The sequence below is a fragment of the Leptosomus discolor genome, chromosome 7 (assembly GCF_034619465.1).
Source record: "Leptosomus discolor isolate bLepDis1 chromosome 7, bLepDis1.hap2, whole genome shotgun sequence".
NCBI classification, from domain to species: Eukaryota; Metazoa; Chordata; class Aves; order Leptosomiformes; family Leptosomidae; genus Leptosomus; species Leptosomus discolor.
In genome coordinates, this window is record NC_141397.1 from 64,841,491 (window position 1) to 64,869,382 (window position 27,892).

General features: G+C 45.5%; 1 protein-coding gene across 1 annotated transcript; it reads right to left on the reverse strand.

The window, feature by feature from the left end:
• GMPS (guanosine monophosphate synthase) lies at window positions 1–27,598 on the reverse strand. Its single transcript, XM_086468723.1, has 16 exons — window positions 27,572–27,598; window positions 21,589–21,770; window positions 17,937–18,051; window positions 16,171–16,268; window positions 15,065–15,168; window positions 13,240–13,433; window positions 12,757–12,922; window positions 11,097–11,248; window positions 10,272–10,445; window positions 8,588–8,693; window positions 7,441–7,556; window positions 6,329–6,454; window positions 5,759–5,874; window positions 3,927–4,057; window positions 2,177–2,349; window positions 1–555 (listed from the first exon to the last, which is right to left on the reverse strand). Exons 1-16 carry the CDS (start codon window positions 27,596–27,598, stop codon window positions 454–456), a joined length of 2,082 nt encoding a protein of 693 aa, XP_086324849.1. The 3' UTR covers window positions 1–453.
• Window positions 27,599–27,892: the final 294 nt, after the last annotated feature.

Genomic DNA, 27,892 nt, shown 5'->3' on the forward strand with positions numbered 1-27,892 from the left:
TCCATTTGGCAAAATATTTATTTATAATAAATCCGTTCAAAAGCAGTTGGTCACAAAGAATTCATTTTACATTTTCAGGCTGTAACAATGCTTTCGGTAGAAGTAAATAAACTGTCTCTTTTTACACAGTGTACAAAAACAAAGAGACGCTGAAATGACAGGTAACAGTTACACACATGAGAACGGGAAGAATCGGTAAGACGAAGGCAAAAGCAATAGGAATCTGTCTGCGCACCGGCAGCGCCGCCGTGGTTATTTACCCGTACAAATCCTCAGCCCCACTTCGTTATTATTCCCAGCACAGCTCTTAACTGCAGGTTTATGCTCCAGGAGAGGAATCTGATGCGATGTAGCAGCTCCAGTCACTCTTTCACAGTACTGCATGTCAACACTGGGAATGGTTTCTGATATGATTTAGACTGCACACAGTACTTCAATAGAAAAAAAAGTTAATTACTCCCACTCTGTAGTTCCTGGTGGCTTTGACGTCAAGTCATACATCACCCGAGAAATGCCAGGAATCTTCTTAATCTCCGACACCATTTTTAACACAACCTATTGTGGAGGGAAAAAAATAAAAAATAAAAAAAAAATCAGATGCAAGCATGTAAAACAGACCTGATGAAAACTATCCGAGAAGAGCTCGGAAAAGGAAAACTTGGTTCACACTAATTCTGTTATACACGAGACAAAGAGCCTATAGCTATTAGCATATTGCCACCAATTAAGAAATAAAATCAACTCGAAACCTCTGCTTTCGTGATGTCTGCAGTTACGTTTGGAACTCGCCGAGTTTTGGCACTGATAATAAACCGGGTGTCAATCACAATACACTTCCCTCACAGCAGCACTCTTCAGCTTCAAAACTATTTCTTGAAAGTTCAGCAGGAACATATGCTGTTATGTGTTACTATCAATCGTTCTCAGACTTTTCTCAGGCCACCATCTCCAGCTGAACCACCACCAAACACAAAGCAACAGCCTGAGCAAAACCCTTCAAAACAAAAAAGTGAGCTCTAAAAGATAAAAAAAAAACCCAAACCCCAAACAGAAAGAGGCATCCAAAGGGAAGAGTTTCCATCAAGTTATTCTCCAGAGTTCACAATCAATTCACACTAGCAAAAGTACTCTAGGTGAGAATTTGCTGATCCTCAGAAGTTCAGCCTCCTTAAAAACCCCACCGTTCACAGCAACGCCACTGACACGGCACGCTGTTTCATCGTGCAAGCATAAATCAAACAATGCATTGCTGTCCATGGGAAAAAAAAAAAAAAACAGAAAATTTTTAATCAAATATGATTATTTTCCCCATAAACACAGGCATTTTCCACAACCTCTACTGTTCTGTTACCACAGTATCACCAGCCTTGAAGGGACCACTTTACATTTTGCAGTATGTGGGGTGTTTTGTGTGGTTGGAGTTTTTGGGGTGTTTGGTTGTTTTGTTTAGGGGGGTGTGTGTTTGTTTGGTTTTTTTTAAAACACAAACTTCAAGGTCAAATGAATCCTCATTTTATATAAGGAATAGTTCACACAGTAACTTAACCCCGAATCATTTCTTTCCAAAATAACAGGTTGCCTTGAAGTACAAGGCTTCAGTTACATACCATTACTACACAATGCCTATATGCTTTTACAGTATTTCTTTAAGAAAGTCAACCCTGTTCTTCATCTACACTGCACTCCCAGAGACACAAAGTACTCAAAACCAGACATGGATAAAGTTTCCCAGAAAAATACGCCTGAACTTGACTCCTAAATCCTTTCGGTGACCTAAACAGGGAACAGCTCGCTAAGACGTTAAACAGCAGGTTCCAGTAAATCAGAAGTGACAATCAAGGGCAACCCTGTAAGGCAGGACATTTCTAATTACTAATGCTAAAATTAATTTCAAAATCCCAGGAATGGTTGGGGTGTTTTCTTTTTTAATTGATGGTATTTTGGCTCAACTCGGCTGGAAACCTTTAAGTTTGTCATACCCATCTGCCAGCTTCTCATTTTGTCAGTTTTTTTCCCCAAACACCACCATATTCTTCCTAATGAATACTACGAAAGAGACAAAAAATGGCAATAAAATCCAAGTCCAGGCAAGCAACCAAGAGAGAGGGAAGAAAGTCAACGCGAGTCATCTACAACGCTAGTTCACGTGGAAAAGAAACTTGAAAACCCGCATTACCTCTTCTGGAACCTCATTACCAGGAGTTGCTGCGATACCAGTCATAAAATCACTTGTAATAAAAGTTCGAATAACCACCGATCTTTGACAGGAAGGTTGCTTCTGTAGGGGGTCCCGATCGAAATGCAGCGGTGTCAGTATTATTGGCATCTGGCTAATTTTTCCGGCATAGCCTTCAGAAAACAGTAGTGCAAAGTGCATTAATTTGGTTGGAAGACACAAGCACGACAGAAGTGGGGCAGATTTTCCCACACGTACTTCAAACCACATACTAGGAGCTACATTTACCTCTTCGGGGAATCTTTCTGCGACTGCTACCACACCCCAGAAGATCACACTCAGTGGTGCACCCACCAAACCTACTCAAACCGCCCCTTGAAATGACCTTCAGCGTGTGCAGGCATGCAGAACAAAACCAGATAATCTCTGTTATCCCTCCGACTCACGGGGAATGCAATTTAAGATCTACTTTGCTTCCCACGTAACAGAACTGTGGGGTTTTATCTATCCCCATATCAAGCCCAATAAAAAGCCACTCACAACTATCCCTGTGTCTTTGACGTATTTAAGAGGAAGCTCTTAAGCACCCCCGTGGCTTGTGGTTGATAGGGAACTCCAGACAATCACCTCTCACTTTTGTTTTAAATATCTCCTTCCGAAAGCCAATACACAGCCCCGCTAATTACACTGTTTAATGACCCAGAAGTTGAAGATCCAGGCCCGTGGCAGCCCGCAGAGCCAGTCTGACACCGACACAGGCTCTCGCCCTCCGCTAGCACCGGTCCGAGCTGCTGGTACAATGAGTCTCCCTCACTAAACGATAACTCCAGTCTTATTTTTGGGAGCGATTCATTCACGCAAAGCCAAGCGTCACCCAAAGTTTGCGAGACACATCTACACTTTCACAAACACAACTGACAGCGTTATCCTCAGCATTTTGAGGTTAATTTTGTACAAATTATGGTTAAGACAGCCTTGCAAAATGAGGATGTATTTTCAAAGAGAGCTGTCCTTTGTGACGTGATTCCTACAAAATACGGGCAAGCCTGACGAACTGCTTCCCACACCTATCGCATCTTCAAATGTAATTAAGTAAAACCAAACCAAAACAGACTGAACCTCGGAACTACTGGATTCCCACACGCTGCCTGCCGTAGCACAGGGTACTGAATGCTCCCTGGATGTCAAGGGTTTGAAGCATCACCGTCTGCTAGCCCGAGGTGGCTGGGTTTACAAACACAGCTTTCACTTAAAGTCAAGAAACACAAAATCACCGCGTGTAGTGAGCCTCATCACCACTAGACACTTCGTATTCAGGCCCCTTTTCAACAAAACCCCCATGATTTAGACACTACAAGTTTCATTACAGGTTTATTTCCTTCAGGTAAATACTGATGACCAAGATAATTGGAAAGAGAAGTTCATTTGGCTGATTTTCCGCTGACTAACAGCGCTTTTTGCAGAAGTTTCCACCACACCTCTGAGCTTACGGGTCAGAGGCGAGCCTCAATCCCCCAAATCCCCTAAAATTAATTCTGCTGGCAGAAAGCCTAGCAATGCCTGCCCTTCAGCTACCAGCTTCTACAGCTTCCAGAAAAGGCTCCTGCCTGTCATCTCATTAATCTACCACTTTTTTGGAGATATTCGAGAAGCCTTTGCATTTCCCCAGTACCACTGTAACTACAGCCAGGTAGGTTTGCAGGGATCTTGAAACAAAAGTCTAACTCGTGGGATAAGGCGAAGCACCTACCAGACTCCCTGAGAATATTGTGAGCCTCAAAATCAGCTTGACGTAAAGTGCTGAGGACCCCTGTGGTCAGGAAAGTGGGGGTGACATCTGTAGGAGGTTCTTTGACCGGTGGACCGAACACGTACACAACTCTGGAAAACAAACAGGATGGCAGAAACCCGCATTTTGCGCACCTGGGATGGAGCAGATTCCCTAAAGGCTGCATCTTCAGCATCGCAGTGAGAAAATAAACCCAGGAAAAAGCGCGTACTACTTCATTTTGCTCCTTAGCTACTAACTAGAGCTCACCATAACCTCATGCATATATTCTATAAACATGACATGCATACAGCTTTGGAAGTCAGAAGTACTAATTTATTTTGGTTTGCTAGAGACAAGCAATAGCCCCAATATTACTTATTCAGGACAATAATCCTTTAAAAAAAAAAAACCAACAGAAATACTAACTCAGTGATTTCATAAAGGGTGTTTTTTCAATTTTTCTTTGATGTCAGTAAAAGTTAAGATTACTCTAAGAAAGCTACGTAGGAAGTGCTTACAATTTCTATCTTCTCTCCTAATACGAAACCAGCACCCAAACATACTATTAAACAGTAAACCTGATTGTTAACGGGTAGCTGTGTTTTCTGCACAGGGCACTAACACTGCAGTTTCTAAATCTACCTAAGTGCATCTGCAATAAAATATCTTCTGAATTCAAAGCAGTCACATCAGCTTCATCTTTTTAATCTCCTTCATTGTCTTTCATACATTGCAGAGCAAAAAAGCAAAGTATAACATTGTCTGACTGGCCTCATCCATGGATTTACGACAACGTATTCATGCAAGGTATTTTGAGTTTGTAGAGACAAACCAAGAATACTTGTCTAAAATCCAAAGCAGAAAAACATGCAAGTTTTGCATTCTGTATTTTTGTTTGTAATATGAAGTCTGCAGGCATAGCTGGGCAGAAGACCAACTATTTCAGTGGACTCCTCAAACTGCCAGCTTCAGTGTCCCCACAAACAGCGACGAAAGATTCTGAAACCATACCCTGCCACAGCAGAACTCCCAGAGGTGTGGTATGTTCAGGAGGGCAGTACTAAACCCAAAAGAGCTTAAGGAAGACAGCAACGCTGTGAATCCAGCACACGCAATCCTGATTTGATGCCTTCTTTTGTTCCCTCTGCATTTAGTTTAAAGGAGTATCTTGCAATTCAAGATCTTGCCTTTAAGAACAATACCGCTTTCAGTAGGTGTCACTTACCTGACAAAGTCAAGTTTTGCTACAAGCAATTATAAGCAGTTTCATCAGAAAGTCTACAGCCAGGCAAGGAGGATACGTGTTCCCCAGAGCTGATTTAATATCTAAGCAACTTCAGCTGCTAGAACAGTTATGGAATCAAGCAGCTGGAAAATGCATATTCACAAGAGAGCTCAATTAAGATTGAACTGCCCAGCTCTGGAGCTCTCCTACGTGCCATTAGAACCGTCAGTCCCATGTGAATTCCCTTATTGACACAAAGCAAAAAAAGCCACAACTGTGAGACACCACAACTCATCAGCAGGCTTGGAATCTTTCAAAAAGGATTTTGCCCAAGTTCCACTGGATGTTGTCTAATCAAGCGCTCAAAAAAAAAAAGAGGGGATAGGCTATCAACTTCTTTTTCAGGCGAGCAATCCCAGAACTAACCCTCTGCTTTGATTTACTGAGTATCTGTCACCTCTGTATGACACACCTGTCCAACACATTAGAAAATTCTACCAAAGATGAAACAGGAGAATGCTTGTGCATGCTAAACTTCCATATATCGAGTAGATCATTAGAAATAAAGACAATTCAAAACACTGACCTGTTTATGTTGTGGCACATGCGTGGTATGAGCCTGGCAAGAAACATAAGAGACTCCCAGTGTGGGGCATCTTTACTAGAGATCCCACAAACGTAGCTATACGAACGACAGTCACCCTACAAATTAAAAAGAATAAAAACTGAATGTGAACTTTGCTGCCAAAACAGCTCACAACGCTTTCCCCTTCGTCCTGCAGGTCACAGGAGCGTATTTTGTGCCAACATTCAGCAGACACTGAGCTGGTGAGATCAGTACGCTGAGAGGCACCACGTGCATGAGAACACAGAGAGGAAGACGACAGAGCTCCCACGAGCTGACGAGGGTGTATAAACGGAGAGATTCAGAGAAGGCGCCCAGAGCACAGGGACCGATTGTGCGCTGGTATTTTCTGTGCAAAGAAAGGTACTTCACAGCTACGACTGCCCAGTGAAGAAGCCTTCCAAGGGACTGGAAGTTCTTGAGTCAAGCCCTTTCTTTTCAATCTTAAAGCAGCAATTATCGCGCTTCACTGCGGCCTGCTGCACCGCTAGGCATGGGCTTTCAGGACATCCCTCAAATCAACCCGTTTACCTGCACTCCCACAGTTTTGATTGGTAACAAGAAGGCATTCAGTGAATGTAGGCTTGTAATCTGCATCAGCTTCTCCTGGTCTTCTTCAGTTGTACACGCTTTGACCCTCTGCAGCAAAGTATGGGGCTGTGCAATGACACAGAAAAATAAATTCTAGTTAAATAAAGCCCCCAAACACTCAGACCTACACAGTGCCAATCAAATCATTATTTAAGGAGCTGTTTGCTTAAATGTAGTCTACATTTACCGCTTGGAACTATTTAAGAAATATCCTTCATTTAATAACTAAGGGTTAGCAAAAGCAATTTTATGTGATTAGAGTGCGTGTATTGTAAAGCTGAAGCTCTCCAAAGCTGCAAGTGAAGCTCTTTTCCTAAGCTCATTCTCTCTTTCACAAAGCTGTAACTTTTAATTTTTGTTGTTTATTTCAGATCCAGAACAAAGCAATATCCTGTAACCCTACTCTACAATTCAATATGTTTTAAAGGAAAAGCAGATGTAAATGTGTGCCCTTTAGTATTTACCAAAAATGTTTTGGAAGCTGTTTTGAATTTACACCCTAGAGCAAGCCCCTGCTAACGACTTCTCACCTCCCTGCAGTTCAGTTCAAGTGAGCTTACAATAATCACAAAGGTCATAACAGTTATGAAATTGAGAACTTAACCATCACTGACTAAAAACTTGAGGCTTCTGTCCAGGACACCCGGCAAGCACTAGCTTCTCGCTCTTGCACTGTCATTTAGACATTCAGCGCTGTCAGGGCACGCAAACCTACAAAGTTGTAATTATTTCAGGGAGGGAAAAGGTCTTTTCCTGATACTACGTGGTTTGAAGTACATCCAGAAGCCTCAGCTGCACAAAGTTTAACTAAAACAAAATTCATTTCCTATTTGAAAGGTATATAAACTTCCATTTTCCAGAAATTGTTCAACACTTGCACCAGTCACGGCGCTAAAAGTTCTACTATACCATCCTCAACACTTTCAGGTGAGTTGTACTGGAGTGTATTATAAGAGCACAAATGAGTAGTTTCAAACTTTGAGCAACTTAAACCTCTGGCAGGCCACTACAGAACGATCATACTACTTTTATGCATATTAGAATGTTGTTACCTTCTTAACACTCGCAGAAAAATCCGCAACTATTTTCAAAATGTTGTTTGTTTCAGGAAAGTCTTTGCACACGTAAGGCTCCTCAGCACATATCACTCTGATTGCTAGACCAGGACCTGCAAGGCAAAGTTGAAAAACCATTATACTAATTAACGGGAAAGCTGACTTTCCCCTAAAACTGTGACAGCCCCTGGAACTGCAGGTCAGTCATGGGGTACAGCATGCTCTGCTACTGCACCTGTACTGCAAGTGTCTTAGCACCCTACAAGACAAAAAATATACATGCAGTTTATTCTGGAAAGTTATTTCTGTTGGGTACATTGAAGCATTCTCTACCTACACCTTAAAGGGGCTGGCTGTGCACAGCAGCGGTTCGCGGGGGGGAAGCGTGGTGGCTGGCCAGCCAAAGCCACCAGGAACCTCCTCCTCCCCTTCGCGAGGCAACTGGGACGGAAGAGTCGGTTATAACTTACAGTGGAGTCTCCACTGCTTTGAAAGACCCCTCGGGGCTATCTGGCCTTTTAGCTGCTTCATCCCAAAGCACACGGAACGTGCTCCAAGTGTCTGAGGGCAGATTCCTGCCTGTCACGCGATGCCGGGGCGTGAGCAGAGCAGCCCACGCGCTCTGCCAGGGACTACTGCACACCCTGCAGGACAATTTCGAAACACACGGACAGAAAAACATAGCCCCTTTAAAAGGACGTGGGCTTTGCTAGGTTCTACACTTGGGGTGTCTTCTGGTGGAGCACTGTTGTTATTTTCCATGCAATCACTTTCAGAACAGCAAAGGCAGGCAGGTACAGGCCATTATTTCAAGCAAGATGCATTTGAGAGCTCGGGCAGCATTCAGCTGCGCTTCACTGACAGTTCTCGCTTTGGCTTATACAACTAAAAGAAACAAATACAACTAAAAGCAAACTCAATTATAAAACTTCTCCTTTGATCAGTATACACAACAAAGCTGCTCTCAAATGTTCTTTTCCTGAAAAAAGATCCTGCTCAAGTAAAAACTAACAAATCCATCAATTTTTTCCTGTTTAGAATTTGTAGGTTCCAACATAAATTTATTCTACAAGTTAAGTATGTTCTAAACAATACCAACGTGGTCCACAGCCCCTCACTAAGTAGCACAGACCAACTCTCATACCTGGGAAGGGATGCCTCGAAACCAGCTCCTCAGGAAGACCAAGTTCTCTCCCAAGCACTCGCACTTCATCTTTGTGAAAGTCTTTCAGTGGTTCTATTACTTTACCCTTAAAAAAAAAAAAAAAGAAAAAGCACTTTATGCTCCAGCTTACGTATTCAAACAAAAAGCTTCAAATGTTTCGGTTATGGCAGTCAAATCAGCCTGCTGTTCACAGGCTGCCCACACTGGCATAACCACTGGAAAGGAAAGTACATGTGAATGTGTAAAAAGAGTTGCAGGGCAGAGGCTAAGACAAGGAAGGTTAAGTATCAACGGCTCAATCACTGCAGACACAGCTCTAGGTAAAGCCTGCTCTGACTGTCTGCAGAAATTCAGACCTTTCTTCTCTTCCCTAGACGTTCAAACCAACCTAAAAGCCTTGAAAATACTCTGTGCAGTACTACAAGTGTGAGCCCGTAACAGTTACTTTCTCTCCTATGGTTGGGCCTTGCCAATAACGGAGCACCTTCCAACGGGGTTATTAAGTGTCGTCTCCTGTGTTGATTCTTTCTTATTTTATAATACAGTTGGAGAACTCACCATCCTGATGTTGGAAAAGGCAAAACAGGGCAACCTCCTACATTTGCTTCATACGCTAACGGTTAAGAGCTCTGCACCAGAAAGGCATTCAGAAAGCTTTTCTGGGCTTTGGCCTAAACAGACTGATTGGGAGTGCAATCAAAGGGACAGGACTCGGGCTGCTTATCTTCAGACAGTTCAACCTCCCGCATCCGTATCATCTTCAGCCTCATCACCATCATCCATAGGTGTCTGTGCTGGGCCATTTCAGAAAGATTCGTGGTCTCTTAAGCTGACAGATTGTGTGCCACCAGCGTCCCGCTGGCAGGCAGCCGATCAGGTTCCTAGTAACATGATGCAGAAGCTGCATAACAGCAAGAACTCATCGCTGCAGGCACCCGAAGGAACCGTCCCTAGACTTCAGCACATTTAAATGCATTATGCTCATGCCCTCCCAAAAGAGAGGAGAATGCTACACTTGCAGTGCTGAGCGTTACTAGAGGTTCAAAAGAAGGAGAGTTTTGGTCCTCTCTCTCAACAGGGGCTTGCCACTACAGCACTGTCACCACTCTTGCCTGAATCCCTAACGTGCCAGACCTGGACCATCAGTACCTAAAGGTCACCCACTGACTAGCGTTCAGAACAAGATACCACAGAAGGAATAACTGACCTGTTGCATCATGAATTCCAGCTGAACCAGAATAAAGTTGTCTGAGAAGTCTGAAACTTGTCTCCTGCTAAAGGCATTTGGTATTGCTCTGCTTCCTTACTAGGATGCAGGTTTGGTTTGAGGGTTAAAGGGCAAGGAAACAGCTTTCAGCTTGCAGTTGAGAACACCATTGCTCACACTGAATGAATCCATGTCCAATCTGTTGACATCTTCCTCAGTATCCAATGCTGGAAATACCCTAAACAACTTTGACTACTTTGGGAATGCAGCAGCTAGAAGGAAGTGTAATAAATTGCAACATATTACAACAGAATCTAAAGGGCCTCGTCAGAAGAGGGTCCCATCAACATAGGACAGTTGTACCAGCAAAACATAGAAGAAGTTGTTCATTTTTGATACGCAGTGTCACCTCTGTGAGAACCAGAAGGATACACCAGTGTCCTCATTTCCATTTACCTCTTCTCTTAACTTTCGAATCAGCTCTGTGTCATTATGATGAGTTTTGATGACTTCAGCTTTGCCGCTTGCAACAAGGGAAGCGCTTTCAATGAGATCAGGTCTGAGGGTACCCTGAGCAAGGAAAACCTCTTCGGGTTTCAGGTTCATTTCTCCAATAACCTCATTAGCAATCTATAAGACGGAGAGAAGAAAGAAAAAGTGTTCCAGTCTACTTTGTGGTTGTCAAAGGTCCACAAGAAGATAACGGATTGCCCAACAAATGCTACCGAGCTGCAAAAGCACAAACAAACAGGACGACTAGCTATGACACCGGCCCACTGCTGAAATAGTCCTGTAATCCCATATTTTGTTGAACATAAAATGGAAAAAGCATCTTCAGACTACAGGAACATCACTGCCTGACAATGTTATACCCTCCCTGCATCACCAACACTGACTGCTGACAGATGGACAACGGTTCATCTCCAGCAAAGCAACAGGAGCATGCCCCAATCCATGCTACCCACCAGTTTGGTGAAAAAACAACATTACATGGAAGTTTATGCAACCGAAATGAATGGCCAACCAATATAGCGTATCCAAACGCGACGGTGGATCTAGTGCAATGCCTGTGAACCCTGTTGTGACTATTGATTGATTGCCAGAAATTTTGGGCTTAGGGTAACGCATCAACAGCTTCTTTCGGTCACCCGTAACTTATAAAACCACTGATGCCACCGAGTGCACAGTGCTCTAGAATGGAACAGTCTGACAGCAGAAGATTCATCTAGAAAACATACCATTAAAAACCAAACCCAACTAACGAATAATCACAAACATTACCTTAACAAAGGTGTCACCGATAATTTTTCTTTTCTCTTCAGGACTTGTAGTCATATTTAAGGTCTTGCTAATTCTTTTACGCGGAGTTCTGTCCTCATCCGAGATGGGCAGAGTTGTTGTGCCATTATAGAAGGAATGAGCTGCATTCACCACTGCACGAAATTACAGGAAGTTTTTGGCAAAGCCAGTAAAGATTTTTATGCAAGGTTCCAAAAAAGTAAGTTTCACTCTATTGCTTTAAAAAAGGAAAACAAAAATGATTCCAGTCCTTTGACTATTAACTGCATTAAACAGGGCTGCTTAAGAATTAATTGTAACAAATGCATTTTATTTCTCTTATTAACTTACACTAGAGGGCAATTTTTTTCATATCATGAGGCTAGGCAACCGTGTGAAAGTTCAGTTCTTGCCTCCCCTCTTAGATTGTAATTCACTTGCTTTATTTAAATAGTTTACAGGGTGGCATTTCCCCAAGGCCTTTCTGCAACTAAAATTAAATGATGCACTAGTTACTCATAGCACATTATGCCTCATAATTTAGAGAGAGATCAGCTAGGAGGCTCTTTGGCATCTTTTACCAGCACTGAACTCTGTGACCTACAGAAGGAGCATTTGCAGCGAAGGGATTCCCTCAATTTGTTACTCCAGCAGCCTGCCAGAGCCCAGGTTTATCGGTCTGCAGAGCGCAAGAACGAGGCACAGATTTTTCCACCAAAAGGACAAAGTAAAACCAAAAAGAGATGTGCGTACAACAGAGCTTGGCCTCTGCCGCATCAGGGTATCGCAGCCCAATCTGCAAGACGCCAACAGGCAGCTCCCTGCGCTGCTTCACGCTGCCAGGCCGGCGGAAAGCATCGCTCCCCTAGCGCCACGCTGCCCACCAGAGCACGAGAGAACCACTTGACAGCGGTACTTCGGCACAGCCCCAGGAACTCACAGCGATTACTCAGAAAATAAGTCAGCTGGGCAGCATCAAGCAGCTCTCATTGCTCGCACAACTCAAACATACATCATTTGTCTTCTCCGACCTGCTCGTACTTCAGGCACCAATAAACTCTAAACCTCCTCGGCAGGCTTCACAAGGTACCTTCCACTCTCTCATCATGTATTGCTTCTCAATAAGCTGCTCCCAAAACAACTAAAATGCACCTAGTTAGAAGCCAGGAGAGCAAAACCAAAATGCCTCGAAAAAGTCACTTCGGCTCTAACAGCATTCAATCACCCAAATGAGCTCTGCTTAAAAAGAGAGATCCAGGACAAGAAATAAAGCCCCAGCGGAGCACTGTTTACCAAGCTACTGAAGAAAACTGCCATCAAATGAGTTGTGCTGAAAAGGATTCCTCAGCCATCAGCAGAAAAGCGACTGAGGCACATATCCCCTGCTTTGCCGTGCCCCAACAGCAGATGCCGCATCCCAACAACTGAAGAGATGGGTCAGTTCACTGTATGCTCCCATCAAATAGCAGTAAGGCTTAATATTTTAGGTTTGGAATTCTGCGAACAGGCCAAGGCGGTGCCAAATTAGCAACCAGGCTTTGGCATGTGAAGTCCGAGAACGGTGAAGATCCATTCAAATGAATGAAACAAAACACTAAACGTACATTTTAGGAGACTGGCCACGTCATTAATGGTACGGGGCATATTTAACACAATTATGTACCTTTAACTTGAATCCCAAGTTTTTTGAGTGCCTCCTCCACAGACTGACTCTCTCTTTTGCGCATAAATCCATTATCTATGTGTACAGCTATGACCTGATCTCGGTTTAAAGCTCGGTTCAGGAGAGCAGTACACACTGTTGAGTCCACGCCACCACTGAGTAAAACCTAAGCAGGAGGAAAAAAAAAAAAACCCAAACAACAACAACATTTGGTCAGCTGTCTGCAGGGAAAGCATTAACAAGTAATTCAGATACAACTATGAGGATCAGAAGAGACTACTGACTTACAGTCAGTGATTTGGAAGAAAACAAGAAGTCAAACAACTTATCGACCCAATTGTGCAAACTTTCTAAAATCTGTTTAATGTATTACCCAAACGATGACAACTCTGCATTTTTCAAATTCACCTCAGTAACCGTAAGCGGCAGTGTTTCTGTCAGGCTTTTGCAAATAATTTTTCAGCTTTAATTCCACTTACTTACCAGGACTTTTGATGAGCCCACTTTCTCCTTGATATCTTGAATGCACTGAAGTTCTCTGTTTTCCACTGTAAAGGTACCACTGCACCCCGCAATATCGTAAAGAAAATTCTTCAGGATCATTTTTCCATTCACTGTGAGGCTAACTTCAGGGTGGAACTGCGCTCCATACAGTTTTTTAGATTCATTTGCTATGCCTTCATTGGTGCAAAGAAAGAGCATGAGAAAAAAAAAAAAACAACTGGAAGTGAAACACATACCCAGGGAAGCCAAGCACGCACTTTTTGAGGGATTTATTCTGCCACGTTTTGGCACAAATCGCCAATCAGAACTGAAGACCCCGGTTAAGATGAGAAACAAGGGTACTGTTACCTATCTAGAACGCACGATCCCTCCGAAACGAAGGAAAACACTCAGACATCCTAGGAAAACCACCGTGGCACAGAAAATCAATTACATTTTTCCTCGCCACGTGGTACCTTACTCGACGCTGCACCCCCGGCACGCTGACACAGCCGCACCTGCGTTCCAAGGGCTGCGCTGGTCAAGCGGTGCAAGTGTCCCTCCCGGGGTACGTCCGCGAGCACCACCGCGCTCTAACAGCCTCCGCAGGGTCACTTGGAGGAAGATCGCAATACGGCACCTTGCACCCACTAAGCGTTGGTCAGACTGGGATTAAAAAACCAGTAGGGATACTGCCTAATCCCGCTGATCCGCGCCAAGCCCACGGGTTCGCTGTATCACCGTCCTTCCTTTCACGGCTGGAAGCCTGGCCACCACCTCACCAGCATTTCTTCGCTTGCCCAGGCACAAGGAGCCAGAGGCTTTTGTAAGAGCCCACGGGAAGCGGCACAGGGAAGGCCCAGCTCTGTTCCCAACGCCTCCACGAAGCGCAGGGAAGGACCCCGGAGCTGCGGTGCAGCCTGCACGCTGGGTGCAGCAAACTTCACACAGCAAAACCATCTACAGAGCGAGCTGGGCAGGCCTGAGCTCTAGATCGCTTGCTGCGAAGGCAAGCCAGAATATAACGGATGCTCTGTCTATTTTGGAAAGAATCTTTCTGTAACAAGCCATCTTTAATCTTGTAGAAGGTCAGTTTTTCTCAAAGTAGTTACCTGTCTGATTTCAGAGCAGTATCTTAAGCTTTTTTTTTTTTTTAAATGAAAGGTTTAAAATAAACCAGTTGAGTATTTTGAGATCTTACTCAGTGGCTCAGCAAACTTAAGACCTCTCCAGGTCTCCCACCTCCTAGGAAAGAGACTCAACGAGGCTGTTTGGCGTTCAATAACTCAAGTACCTTTCAAAAACCAAATTCTAAGGTCCTACATTTTTCTGTCTGTAGTGTCTGAAACACTGCTTTCAGTACCATTACTTTTGCTCAGTTTAACATTCATGTAATAATATTAAATATGTAACAAGTTAATCAAGCCTTAATAATTAAGCAGTGTTTGACTTGTACGATTACAGTGCAAAACCCAAACACCACTTCTGCTGCACACTACAGGACACGTCCTCCTCTCCCCCGCCTTGTGGGCACACGATATTCTATTTCAAAGAGAAACAACACAGGCATACTGTAAAACAACGAGAGCCATAAAAATAAAGTTAAACTTTCCTTAAACCACCCATTTAAAAACAGGACCATGCATTTTCGTGTCTGTTTGTTTCTTTATTATCAGGACAGCACAACATGCAAGCAAACACGTACCAGAAAGTGCTAAAAACAATTCACTTATTTGGCAATTAAATTTGGTTCTAACTACTGTCTGCCACACTCCTGCCTTTAATGAATACTCTCAAAAAGACAGTTTCAGTATAAAATAGATACCTGCTATAATGTTCCCGGACTGCGCAACCACTTTGAATCCATCAGCTACTTTATCCACACTATCTCCGTGAGTGAGGAGCACAAGCTCTTCCTTCTGAAGGCCCCTAAACAAACATTAAAAACTAGAATCAATTGAAAAAAAAGAACAAAGATCTAACTACCTGCATTTCCAGGAGAACCCCTTAGGGATCCCGATAAAGAACATCTCGATTGACCAGGTCCATTGGTCAAGATTTCCTTCCCAGAAACTGTCATCTACAGCCCCGAGATGCCTCTGTTGGAAGCTGCAGAAGTTGTACATCCTTCATGCAAGAGGGAATTATTTAAAGTCAGAAGGGTTTGTGGGCTTTTTATAAACAGGTCAAGATCGAAGTATCCCCTCTTTGACATGTAGACCTATCTAGAGTCAATCAGGATACTTGGAGTCCTGCTTTTTATTTCAATAAAGTGAAGTCTTCTCGCTCAAAGCTAAGTGTTTTGAGGACAGTTTGGGCACCTCAGACTTTATGCAGGGTGTAAAGTTCTGCAGTAGCCCTACAAGGGAAAGTTAATAAAATTGGAACACTGGGTATAAGTAAACTGTTAGAATTATTACAAGGGACTCGAGGGGCATTGACAAACTACCAAGAAATCTAATTCTGGTTTTATAAAACATCACAAAGCAATTTTAAAGGAAAGCAGAAAATGAATGGTTTCAGATTTTTCTATTACCTTTCGAAAATTGGATGGGTGACAACCAATACAAGAGTAATGCATTGCACAGCAGAAGGATATAAGAGCTTAACAGAGATTCTCATGGTGTGGTACATTTTATGGTGTCTCGGATGAAACATTCTACTTCAAAATAACAGGTTTACACAATATTCCAAGCAAATATATGTGCATTCCTAGAGTCAGTTGAGAAGTCACGCTTTTAAGTTAAGTATTTGTTTAAATGAGTAACTTGTTTACTCATGAACACAGCTGTACAAGTGTTAGTAGAAATTATCAGATGAACACGGGTGCAATCTCACTCTTTTATTTAAAATAAGCTTCCTCTCATCCAGACAGCAATTTCCAGACCGCTGTTTCCAATATTGTTCTGATAACTTAAAATGTCTGTGTACCTGAACAGCGAACACGTGTTATCCAGAGTAATGCTGAACACACCATCTTCTCTAACACTCTTCTTGTGCACCGTACCTCCAAACACCTTATTCATCATCTGTCAAAACAAAAACACTATATGAAAAAGCACCAATCTAGCACCACTTTAAACCTCAGCCTGCCTATGACTGACAACAGCTCTAGCCCTCCGATACACACCAACCTAGTTTTTCACGATGATACCAATCTAACATGTTGTTTTGCAAAACGGTAAGAACTCTCTTCAGAATTAATCATTATTCTGTATTGGGCTTGTTCCCTTCTGCCGGCCTTCTGTCAGCAGAGCTGGGGACCGCTGCCCCCCGCAGCGGGCAGCCGCAACAGCGGGCAACAGGCGGAGATTCACAAAACTGTGCATATTCAACAGCGTGCACCCACTTGCACTGATAAATGGCTGCTCTGCAAACCAGCTGAGTATCCGAGGCCAGTTATCATAAGAACAGTTAAGCTGCTGAACAGAAATCTGATTTATCTATTCTTTAGTTAAGGGCCGTCCAACAGGCTTAAGCTTCTCAAAAGCTGGCTCCTCAGCTCTGAAGCAGCAGTCAAAAAGTTGAGCCCTTAGTGCTATTTTTGTGACTCTTAATAATCCCTGCTGTACAATTCTCAACTACGTTCGTTCTTTGAGGAGCACAAGCTCTTCCTTCTGAAGGCCCCTAAACAAACATTAAAAACTAGAATCAATTGAAAAAAAAGAACAAAGACCTAACTACCTGCATTTCCAGGACAATTCTCAACTACGTTCGTTCTTTTCAAAACCTCACCTTGTCGTTTGCAGCTGGATATCTGCGTTTTAGATTTCAGAAGTCTCAAAGTTTTTTTCCTTGCAACTGGCCACTTCAAAAACATTTTCAGAATTTTACCTTCCAACTACTTTACTTTTCAGATCTAAGGCTTCATTTTAGACCTAGTTTGATATTATACTTAGTACACTTGACTCATTTCAATCTTTTCTGATGAAGCAGTAGCGCGTTAATACACACACTCGATTAATTTCCATAATGTCAGACTTGAGGAACTCCCCTGCTTGAGGCTAGCTAACGTGGTTTTCAATTTGCTTAGCATTTTAGGGCGTATTTTAATAAAACACACGTTTCCCTTTGGAACAGGGAGTGCCAACATTGCTTCCGTAACTACCAGCCTTTCTAAAGGAGTTTTTCCAGCCATGACTCAGCACCTCTGAAGGCCTAGTAAATCACTAGCCCTGGAAAAAAAAAACCAAGATACAGAACCCGAAGTCATGCATCTAATCCATCCCCTGTCTCCTTGGAAGTTTGCTGCTTCACTCAGCTCGGATCTACGAGATCACTGCAGGATCACCACTCAGTCCCAAGGTAAGTGCGTGCTGCGGGGGGCGGTTTAAGCCCTCTTAAGAACTATGCTAGAAACACCCAGTGCTTGAAAACCAAAGGGAAAAACCATTTCACTTGTTTACGTGAGGGGCACATTCCCCAATACTAACCAGGCAGAATTAGTTAATGACCACCAGGTTACACTTATTGTGACAAAACAAGCAAAGAGAAACCATTTACGCTATTGATACGGCAGAGCCAAGGGAAGAATCCACAGTATGCTCAGTTTACCAATTAGCACTTTAAAAATATCTTTCACAAGCCTGGCACACTGCTTCTATTTGCAAAGCAGGTCCTTTAGCAGTTCATCTTCAGTTAGTATCAGAAATGAGACCTAGAAGACGGCTGTAGACAAACATATCTCTCGGCAGCACCTGCATGCCGTAGCAGATTCCAAGAACTGGTTTTCCTATTGTAAATATCGCTGGGTCGAACCATGGTGCATCTTCTGCATACACAGAGTTTGGTCCTCCAGATATAATGATAGCTCTGCAGACAAGAGATAAAGAAAACATTAACTCAAACGTATTGTTTACTTCAAAACCTCTCTATTTGCTTTAAACATTGACATTGTCTCACAATACTCTTAGAATGCTATATACTCTAACATAAATTTTAACAGATACCCTAACATATAGCTTAACTTTGCCACGCTACAGCTGTCAAAACCAGGGGCTTACCAGAGAAGTATTTTCACCAGTTTAAACAAAGTCAAATATAAACCACCTTAAAAAGCGACTGTATTTTAAATTCCTCACAGCCAAGTGTCAACTACAAGAGAAGCAAGATGGCTAAGACCAGATGCAGAGTATCAGCATTAAGATCCATGTACCTCATGACGTCTCTGCCAACTGGAAAGGAGTTGCGTTCAAAAAACAGACTCCCAAATTTCTAGACCCACTGAGAAAACGTCCCTTACTCCACTCTGATTACAAAGTGAGACAGCACCAGCAGCAGGCTGTGAATTAAAAGTCCAATACATGCAAGCATGTATGGTTTGAAGTTAATACTTCACATTATAATAGAGAACTAAATCTTTTCAAAGGGGAAGAGAGACCTCTGCCAAGCACAATGGTTTGCAAGATCCTGAACTGGAGGAGCACCAGCCAGTTGGGCAACGCTTTTAGCCTCGGCCCAGGGTCAAACACGGGTGTGCCAGACCTTGGACTCGCGTACTGTTTATTTCGCAGAGAACATCAAATCCATTCTTCGGAGCGAGAAACGCAAAACAGGAAGGGAGAGAAGTGGCACACATGGCATTAAACGCATCCAACAAAGCTTTCTTCCTGCATTGTTTAGAGTGTTCACCATGCAAGTAGGGACAAAACAGAATTTTTCTGGTTTTAAGCAGCAGAAACGGGCAGGACGCTTACAACATCTGTACCACCAGCACCAACACTCGTGCAGTAACAAGCCCCACGCACCAAATGCCACCCCCCAACTGCAGTCACGCAGGGCACCCGCTCCCACCAACGCATGGCTGGGTCTCCCCTGCAGCCCACCTCCCTCCACCTCCCCCAGCCCGGGCTCCTCACTGCAACGCAGGGGACGGGACCGGCTGGTCGGGGCATCCCCGGGAGCCAGAGCACAGCGCCTTGCGAGGTGGACGAGGCAGCATTTATTTCTTTGTACGTCGGGATCTACAAGTGAGCTTTGGAGTAAGCACACAGCTGGCACAGGCGCAGTTTCACGCTGAACAGCCCTGACAGCTAGTGCCTGCTGTACATGTACGGGCATTTCTGCTCAAGTCGGAGACACGGTGAATTTCCCAAACTCAGGCACTGCTAGAAAGAGACTGAAAAACTCTTAATGTCTTGTGGTGTTGCTGCTTCGAGTAATTCCACGTACAGAAGCACTTGCTTAAGTGCCATATGTACAGAACACTACTTAACACCATTCAAAGGAAATATAGCCTCACTTACAAATTGAACATTTGTGTAAGTCAAAAGAGTTACGCACTGTCCTATCCAAAAAGTAGAGTCTTAAAAATCTGCTTTTTTCCATATCAATTAAAATCCCACAGAATACAGAAAGATCATCCAATGTGCCCAAGTCCTAAAGAAAAAAATTATGCGCTGAGGATGAGAGAGGAACTTGCACCTTCTCAACTGTCCAGGGGAAATTACAACTAGCATGGGATGTAGATTTTGAAAGTTTTACTGCAACACCACATCATTTCTCACATGCCTTCTCGCATTGGTATGACTATACCCTTTTCTGGTTTACCTTAAACCACTTCCACAACAACCTGACCCAGCTTTGGAAAGCCTGTTCGCAATGGATTAAAGGTACACCAGGAACCACGTAAAAATACCGAGAGTAAAACGGACACCCCGACCTCAAGGCCCACGGCAGAGCTCCGACAGCGCCAGAATCCAGACTAACACCAGCGGAGCCCGTGACTGTGGCACCTCCTCGGCCCAGGACTTTGTGGAAACAGTTAGAGGAAACCTGTCACTAGAGACTGTTCCAAAACCAAGAGAACTGAAGGGCTGGCTTTTTAAACACGACATGTAAATAGATTTAGCAAAACGTTCAGCCTCGCTGCCTGTCTCAAACCTTGGCACAGACCAAAGCACAGCTCCTCAGCCCACTCGGTGCACGAGCTGCAACCTGGAAACCTGACTGTTTCCATGCCACATGGAATACCTATAATACATATCAAAATCTTGCAGTGAAACCACAAGCTCGTTTTTACAGCGGTCACTGAATAAAGGCACCCAATGGCTGGCAGCAGCACTCGTTTAGCTTTCCTCAGTGCAAACGACCGGCTGGACCGTGGACACAACGCTTATTGACCCGTCTGGCTAACCAATAACCCAAAACCACCATCTTAACCCCGAGAAGTGACCTTTTGAACAAAGAGGTTTTGCCACATTTTAGAGAGTAATTACTTGGAATGACAAGCCCAGCAGGACTCTGAAGAACCTTCAGCTGCGAAAAGAAAGGGGGAAAAGGTCTTCCCACCACAAACCTGCATCAGTGCAGCGCAGGTCTGAGACAAAACATCACTAGTACTATGACTCACACCTCAAATCCAACACACGGGAGATGCAGGAATTGGTTTTAAACCAGTAATTAGGCATGTCCATCTATTAAAGACTTGATTGTGAAAGAATTATAAACAAGATCTGACAGGAGAAGGTATTTTTCAGAACATTTCTGAAAGAGAAATTCTTCACACAACAGCTACCTGATAGATCCAGCAGTTCCTGGGTTTTCTGTTCTCTGCATTTTTAGAAGAGATCAATAAGTTCCTATTTGACTTAATAAAATATCCTGTTTACCGGTTCACTAATTACCATTGATTAGAAAAATGCAATTCTGCAGCAAAGCAGTGTCTTATCTGTCATCGGGCACAACTGAGAAGCACACAGGCACTGTATTTCTGGATTTGTACCAAACTGACAAATAAAGTCTCTGATGGTTTGCAGACTTCAGGGTATTTATTTTCCACACACACAAGACAGGCATACCCTGCTAAGCCCAATAAAACAAGAAAAAGAAACGCACGTACAAAGCACTAAATAACTGTGAGACCTTTTCTTACTGCAAACAACGAGTAGTAGTTTTGGTTTTCCTTTTAGTTGCTTCCCAGAAACAGTTTGGCATGACTTACCACAGTATCTTCAGTACCCAAGTTAGTTATTTTTTTTTTTTTTTAATTAAACTAAGAAAATAATTTTTAGAAACTCACAAGACTTGCTTTCTTGATTAACAGCTACCTAGTTTAACAGGTAAAACAGCAAGATCATCTAAATTTTTGCAGATACACGTTTAAAATGCAGCCTCTTAAATCACACTTACAAATGCAAATGATTAAAGTGACATTAAGGCATTAAGAAGCAAATAGACAAAATTTGTATTGCTGCACAAGCGCCCCCAGCAGAACTCAGGTGTTTCCGAGGACCAGCTAAAGATGCAAGCGGTAACATCACTGCACATAAACCCCAGGCAATTACCCCCGCTGCCAACATCAGATCCCGTCAGACCCAACGGAGAGCGGCGCCGCCGGGAACGACCTACCGAAACCCTTGTTCTCGGATGGCAAAGGCTGGCGTTTCCAACGGGAAGATCTCGGACTGGACGAACAGCTCGCGCACCCGACGGTCTATGACCTTCCCGTACTGCGCTCCAGCATCGAGGATGACGACGGCTCCCTCGTAGTGGTGCTGCCCATCCTTGAGCTCTCCTCCGGCGTTCTCCGGCTGCGAACATCACCCACGTCAGCGCTTTACAGTGACACATCGCAGACCTTACGCCAGATCTCTGAAACAGCTAACATCTGCAAAGCTGGCTAAGGCCGCCTCTCTGTTAATTTATGATTAACACGATAAAGATAGCAGAGAAACTTCTACATGAAAAAATCCTCAGGTTTCTAAGGACCAGTAGGTGCCCCGGCAGGGTAAAGGGGCTATGCATTAACACCGCACATCCCTCCCAAGCAGCCACACAAACATGACATCCCCACCCCCATGACATCCCCACCCCCAAAATCAAACATGGCACAAGTCAGGGGGAAAAGAGAAATGCTAATAAGCTAATGAAGGCAGAGCTTTCTGTAAATTAGAAGTCATACGCCCTGTTCACCGCTCCAGCCGCTCCAGCTTTTTCCGTTTTACAGCTCCATATAAAACCCAGCACACCCTACGATAATTAAGAGCATGTGCCTTTTCTCAAGCAAAACAGGACAGTACAAATTCAGAAGAAAAATGTCTTTCCCCCATCACACTGCCTCATACGCTGAACTTTCACTTGACATTACCTCCTGGAGAGAATAAAAAGGAGAAATCGAGAACAAATGTCTCTGCTAAATAACTAAAAACAAAACAAAAAAAAAACAAAATACTTTTGAATACAGCATTCAAGCAGATTGCACATCGGAACAAAGCCATGGTTCTCTTTGACCCTGTCATATTTGAATTGGTTGGGCAACACCAGCTAAATCTGAAAGAGGGCTAGGAAACACAAGGACAAGTTTCTTCTTTATTTTTTAAAAAAGAAACTGTGAAAAGAGGCAGCCATTCCATGGAAGTGTCCTTATCGGAGGATCTTCAAGGAAGAATGTGAACGCAACCGCACTGTAAGACACCAAGAAATTAATGCAGAAAAAAACATGCTGCTTAAAAGAAATCACTTACTTTGGGGGTGTTTTCCCCTTAACTTAAAGCTTACACCGTTTCCTTGCCAATGCAGTTTGATGAAGGAAAAACTGGGGAAGGTTTTACTTTGGCAAACGCTGCCTCAAAACACATCCTGAAGCTTACAACCACTTCAGGTTTTAATTACAGCATGTTGAAGGTGCTCTGCGTGTTTGTACCAGGCGACACATCCTTCGACCCAGGGCTCACCAGCCAGTTCCCACCACCGCTGCTCAGGCTCTGAAGGAAGGTGGGGCAGCCTGCAGCACGCCACAGTATTTCCACACAGGTCAGATAATCACCCCCACATCAACCACAGTTCATCCTGGAGGAGAGCATCATCCTGCTGGGGCACGTTCTCCCCACCAAATACACAGCAAAGGCTGCCTTCGAGCCTTCTTCCTCAGCTACCAAGAGACACCTCAGGTAACGGTCTTCAAATTAGTCAACGAAGGCAAGGACACTGGAAACTCCCAAAGCTTACTAGCTGGAAAAGGTTCTATCTAAATTAAAGGGCATAAGCAGAAAACACAGTGCCAAATCCCTCAAAAGCCTAAATCCAGGTTAGAGTCAGTTACTTAATTCCTTTCCTTCAGCTGGCAGCCAAATGCGCCTGACGAGGAGCTCTTAATGACTTTTTAGTCTTGGGTTACACAACAAAAAGGGCACGTGTTGGAGGAAAGCAGACTCCAGCAGCAAACACCCCTTCAAACCCCCTGGTCAGATGGAGAGAGGTCACCAGAACTGTCTTCCCTTCCAGCAGAAGGGCGGGAATCACTTTTAGAGTAATTCTGGGCATTTTCACCCAGCAATTTCTAAGTTAGCAGTTCTTCAACGAAGACCAACATCCTTATTCTTTCCTGATCCCACCTTGTGGCAAACGCTATTCCTTGCAGTGCTATTCCTTATTAAAAGCCTTTTAATTGTTTTGGAGCACGTGCTGTAGCTTGTTCCATGAAGGGACAGAGCTCTGCAGCCCTCATCGCTTAGCGTCCGAGATCGTCCACCTCCACCAGGGCGGGACGTGAGCAGTCCCCTCCAGACCCCCGGGCAAGCCACGGGTGCATAGCCAGCCCCTGCGTGGATGGGTCCCAGCCACCAGCAGTGCCGCCCACACATCCTACCCCAGCGTTTCCCAACCTGCAGACCACCCCTAAGAACCTACAGAATGAGCAAGAAAGCGGTCCAACTCTGGGAAGGCAGCTTGTACACTTTACAGCAAAAAAAAAAAAACAAAAACAAAAAAAAACCCCTAAACCCGAGTTATTGTCGGCATCGGCTCAGCTGGACCGATAGCCAAGCGTTTACATCTGTAGCTTGTAAATCAATCTCGTTCTCAGCGCCCTACCCTGAAGGCACCGAGCTGCTTTGAGCAGCCGGGTGTAGCTCGCTGGGCCCCAGCACCAGCTCTGGGGGAGACGCGCACGTGAAAACAAAAAGAGCTCGAGGTTACACTGGGAGTAGTTTGAGAAACATCGCGTGAGGCGGCCTAAGCAGGTCTGTATCTCAAACGAACCGGCTCCCTCCTTCGTTCTCCTCAGCAAAGGCAGGGCAGCGACACGTACCCCTCCATCACGAGGACGAACCAGGCAGAACATCGCAGTCACCCAGGCGCGGGCACCCAGCTCCCGAGCTGGCACACCCCTTCCCCGAGCCGTCCCTGCTTCTTCACTCTTGCAAAGCAGAGCATCGTTTTGCACAACGATCGGAGGAACATTTTCACGCCCAACTGCATCAGCATTAGAGTTACTTCTTAATCGCTTACACAGCCCTGAAAAATGGCTGTTTCAGGCTTCAAGTAACAGCTCATTGCCTCAGTTTTGCTGGGAGTCCATCAATGCCCTCCCAAAATCCCAAAAGCCAGCATTTAATAACAGCTCAGAAGGTTTTTCCTCAGATGATCCTAAGGGCATTTGGGCTAAAATCCAGTAAAAGCACTGCATCCATCGAGTAACATGGATCTCCTTACGGGGCACATGCAAGATGCGCAAGGCAACATGCACCTCCCCAAAAAAACCAGAAAATTATTCAACTGGTGGCCTAATAACTCACTGCTCCCTGAGACATGGGCTTAGAGTAAACTACAGGCTGAAATAACGTTCTCCCAGTGCTACACGGGACACTGCCCGCTGTCCTTTTCTCCCGTAGGCAACCTTGCAGCAAGCCCCATCCCGAGAGCTAACCCAGGCGACTCGCCACAGGGACTGCGTCAGAGGAGGTTCTGTACTTCACTTTTGAGCTAAAGTTCAACTGTAAGGAGGTTCAGCTCTGAAGGGAGCCCAACAGAAATGCTAACATAAATCACAAGGAAAAAGAGGAAGGAGAAAGGCGGTAAGTCACTAGAGGATCTGGCTTGCTTTATTTAAAGGCACAGCTCCAAGGCTAAAGATTCTGAACCCAAATTTAACAAGGGAAACTTCATTTAATAACATAAAAAAAAGGAACAGATGCTGTCAGAGTGCAGCCAACATGGCAGATTAGCTCACACGTTTGTATACCATACGCATGCCAGGAGAAAGATGAAGAGGGTGAGGATTCTCCAGTTTCTAATAAAAGCTCTTTTGCCCCTCAGGAGGGGTATAACTAGAGTTCCTTGTCTTCCCTTGGTCTATTTTCACAAAACCCTGGAGCAGTTGGTATTTTTGAGAATGTCTGCTGAAGCTGGTTTGACAGCCACCCAGGGCGGTTCAGGCGCTGGGGCAGAGCGGACAGAGGCACCGTTCTGACACCCTGAGACCGGGACTAAAACCAGCGTGGAACTTGTGTACGTCAAGAGAAAAATGAGGTCAAAAAGTCTACATGCAGCTAATTTAAATCACAAGTCACCCTTAAAACCACATCATATGTGAAGGATTCCTACTGTTCTCTACAGCTGATGAAGCAAATAAAGCCATGACACTACAAAAAAGCTGTATGATCTCCAGACTGCTGTTTGCCCGCTGTTTCACAGACCCGAGACCTGGAACCCAGGTCCGAGCGCCACCTCAACTGTACTGCCACCTCCGACTGCGCTGCCACGGCAAGGGTCAGCCTCGATCCATCATTTCAGCTCTACCACTTGGTAACACCAGAAGCAAAAAAGCTTCCATCATGGCTGGGGCTTTTTTGTGTTAAAAAAAAAAAAAGTTATGAGTTGTATAACGAGCTGTGGTAGGAGACCTGCCAGCAGGCTTGCATTAGCTAAGGACACGGCACATCTCATTCCTCAGTGTACCTACCTAGAGCTTTAAACTAAATTTGTGGGTTCCTAACAGCCCACTTCTGCAGAATCAGTGAATTTTTCAGCATTTCACACACCCACATGCTCGCAGGATTTTCATTAATGCAGTTTATAAAACACATCAGCATACAGAACAGTCACACTCTGGAGTACCGAGAAGGACCTGGCAGAGCCCAGTCTGCAGCAGCGGCCCCTCTGTCCAAGCTCTCAGCCCCGAACTTTTACCCACACTAATAACATAGGACAAGCCTAAACCAGGAGCCTTGATCTGGCACTTTCAAGCCAGCACAGGTTTTACAAGAGTTTAATTGTTTCCCTGTGGCATTAAAATGAAGCAGGTATAAGAACACTTACTCATATTTTTTTCAAAGTATAACAGGAAAGTAACTCCTTAAAACTCAGGCAATCCCCGAGACTGATACAAGAGCCCACACCGTTATATCTCAGACAAACTTTAATTTATGTAAGTCACATGCGGATTTCCAATGGCTGCTGGGACCTGGCCCCCTGCGGAAACCGCTCTCGTTAGCTCTCGGTGCCCGCTTCCTGCGAGAGCGTGGTTCATGGGAGACAAGCTTTGCCTCACATAGCCAGCTCTGGGTGCCACCACCCTCGAAAGTGGAGCCCTCAAGAGCAGCCCCAGCCAGGAAAGGAGACTGTGGCACTGGTCAGGGAAAGGCATGTCAAAAAACTTCAGTAGGGACCAACTGAGCACTTAAAAAACCCCCTCAGAGTCACCCTTTGCAAACTGGATGAGAAGTCTTGAACAAGGCTTCTATCCTACCACAGAAGCGGCTTGAGACAACTCGCAGGGGTTTGGTTCAGAAGTTGCATTGCCAAGAACAAACTTCAGCTTCGCAGAGGCACACGAGTCATTTTGCCACCCCGGTGGCACAAGACCTACACCGACACACGTCTCTCTCTTTTTGCCCCCGTCGCTGCCAACGGGACGCGGGGCGATGCGGAGGGAGCAGCGCGACCCCGGGGGTCAGCAGGACGGAGAGAGGGGACCCTGCGGGAGGGCTGCTGGGGACAAGCCCGCCGTTCAGCAAAGCGACTCTTCTCTCGACTTGGCCGAACAAGTGACCGCTCGCCCTGGGACGCGATGCCCCAACAGCCGGGCTGGCTGCCTAGGGACGGTGCTGGCCATACCCCCCCCCCCCCCCCCCTTCGGCAATCCCGCCGGAGGGGCCACAGGCTGCCTTGGGCGGGCTCGGCCGCGCTGTGAGCCAACGCGTCGAAAAAAATCCTATTCAAACCCAGATGGTGAAATTAATTCAATTTTCCCAGAGCAACCGCTGTCGTGACCGAGCGGGGCGGGGGGGGGGGAAGGGCCGCGGGCAGCCGCCCGCGCAGGCAGGCACCGGCCCCCCGCGCTCCCCACGGCCGCCCAGCCCCGCTCCCCGGCCTGCTCCGCGCCGCAGGGCCGCCCGCAGCCCCCGGGAGGCGGCAGCGGCGGGGGAAGGCCAGGCCCCGCCGCGCCATGTGCCCGCCGGGCCGAGGCGGCCGCCAAGCCAAGCCAAGCCAAGCCAAGCCAGGCCGGGCCGGGCCCGGCGGCACAAAGCGCCCGTCAGGCCCGGGCGGGCGGCGGGCAGAGTCCCGGCCCGGGCGGGAGGGTTGGTGGAGGGGGAAGCCCGGCGGCACTGACCTTGGCGTCTCCGTTGCAGAGGGCCATGGGGGCTGCCGGGACGCGGTGCCGCCTCCGACCGGTGGGAAGCGGCGGGCAGGCGGCCCCGAGGCGGGGAAGGGGGGGGGGGGAAGGGGGGAGAAAGGACCGTGAGGAACCGCCGCCGCGCCGAGATGAGCTAATGCCGCCCGGCTGCGCCTCCGCCGCGGGGAGGAGGAGCCGCCCCGGCCCGGCCCCGCTCCGGCGGAAGGGGCGGAGCGCGGGGCCGGGCCCGGCTAGGGGTTTTGGGGTCAGAAACCGGGATTTTAGGGCGGCAGGGGTGTAACGCCAGGAGGCCCGCAG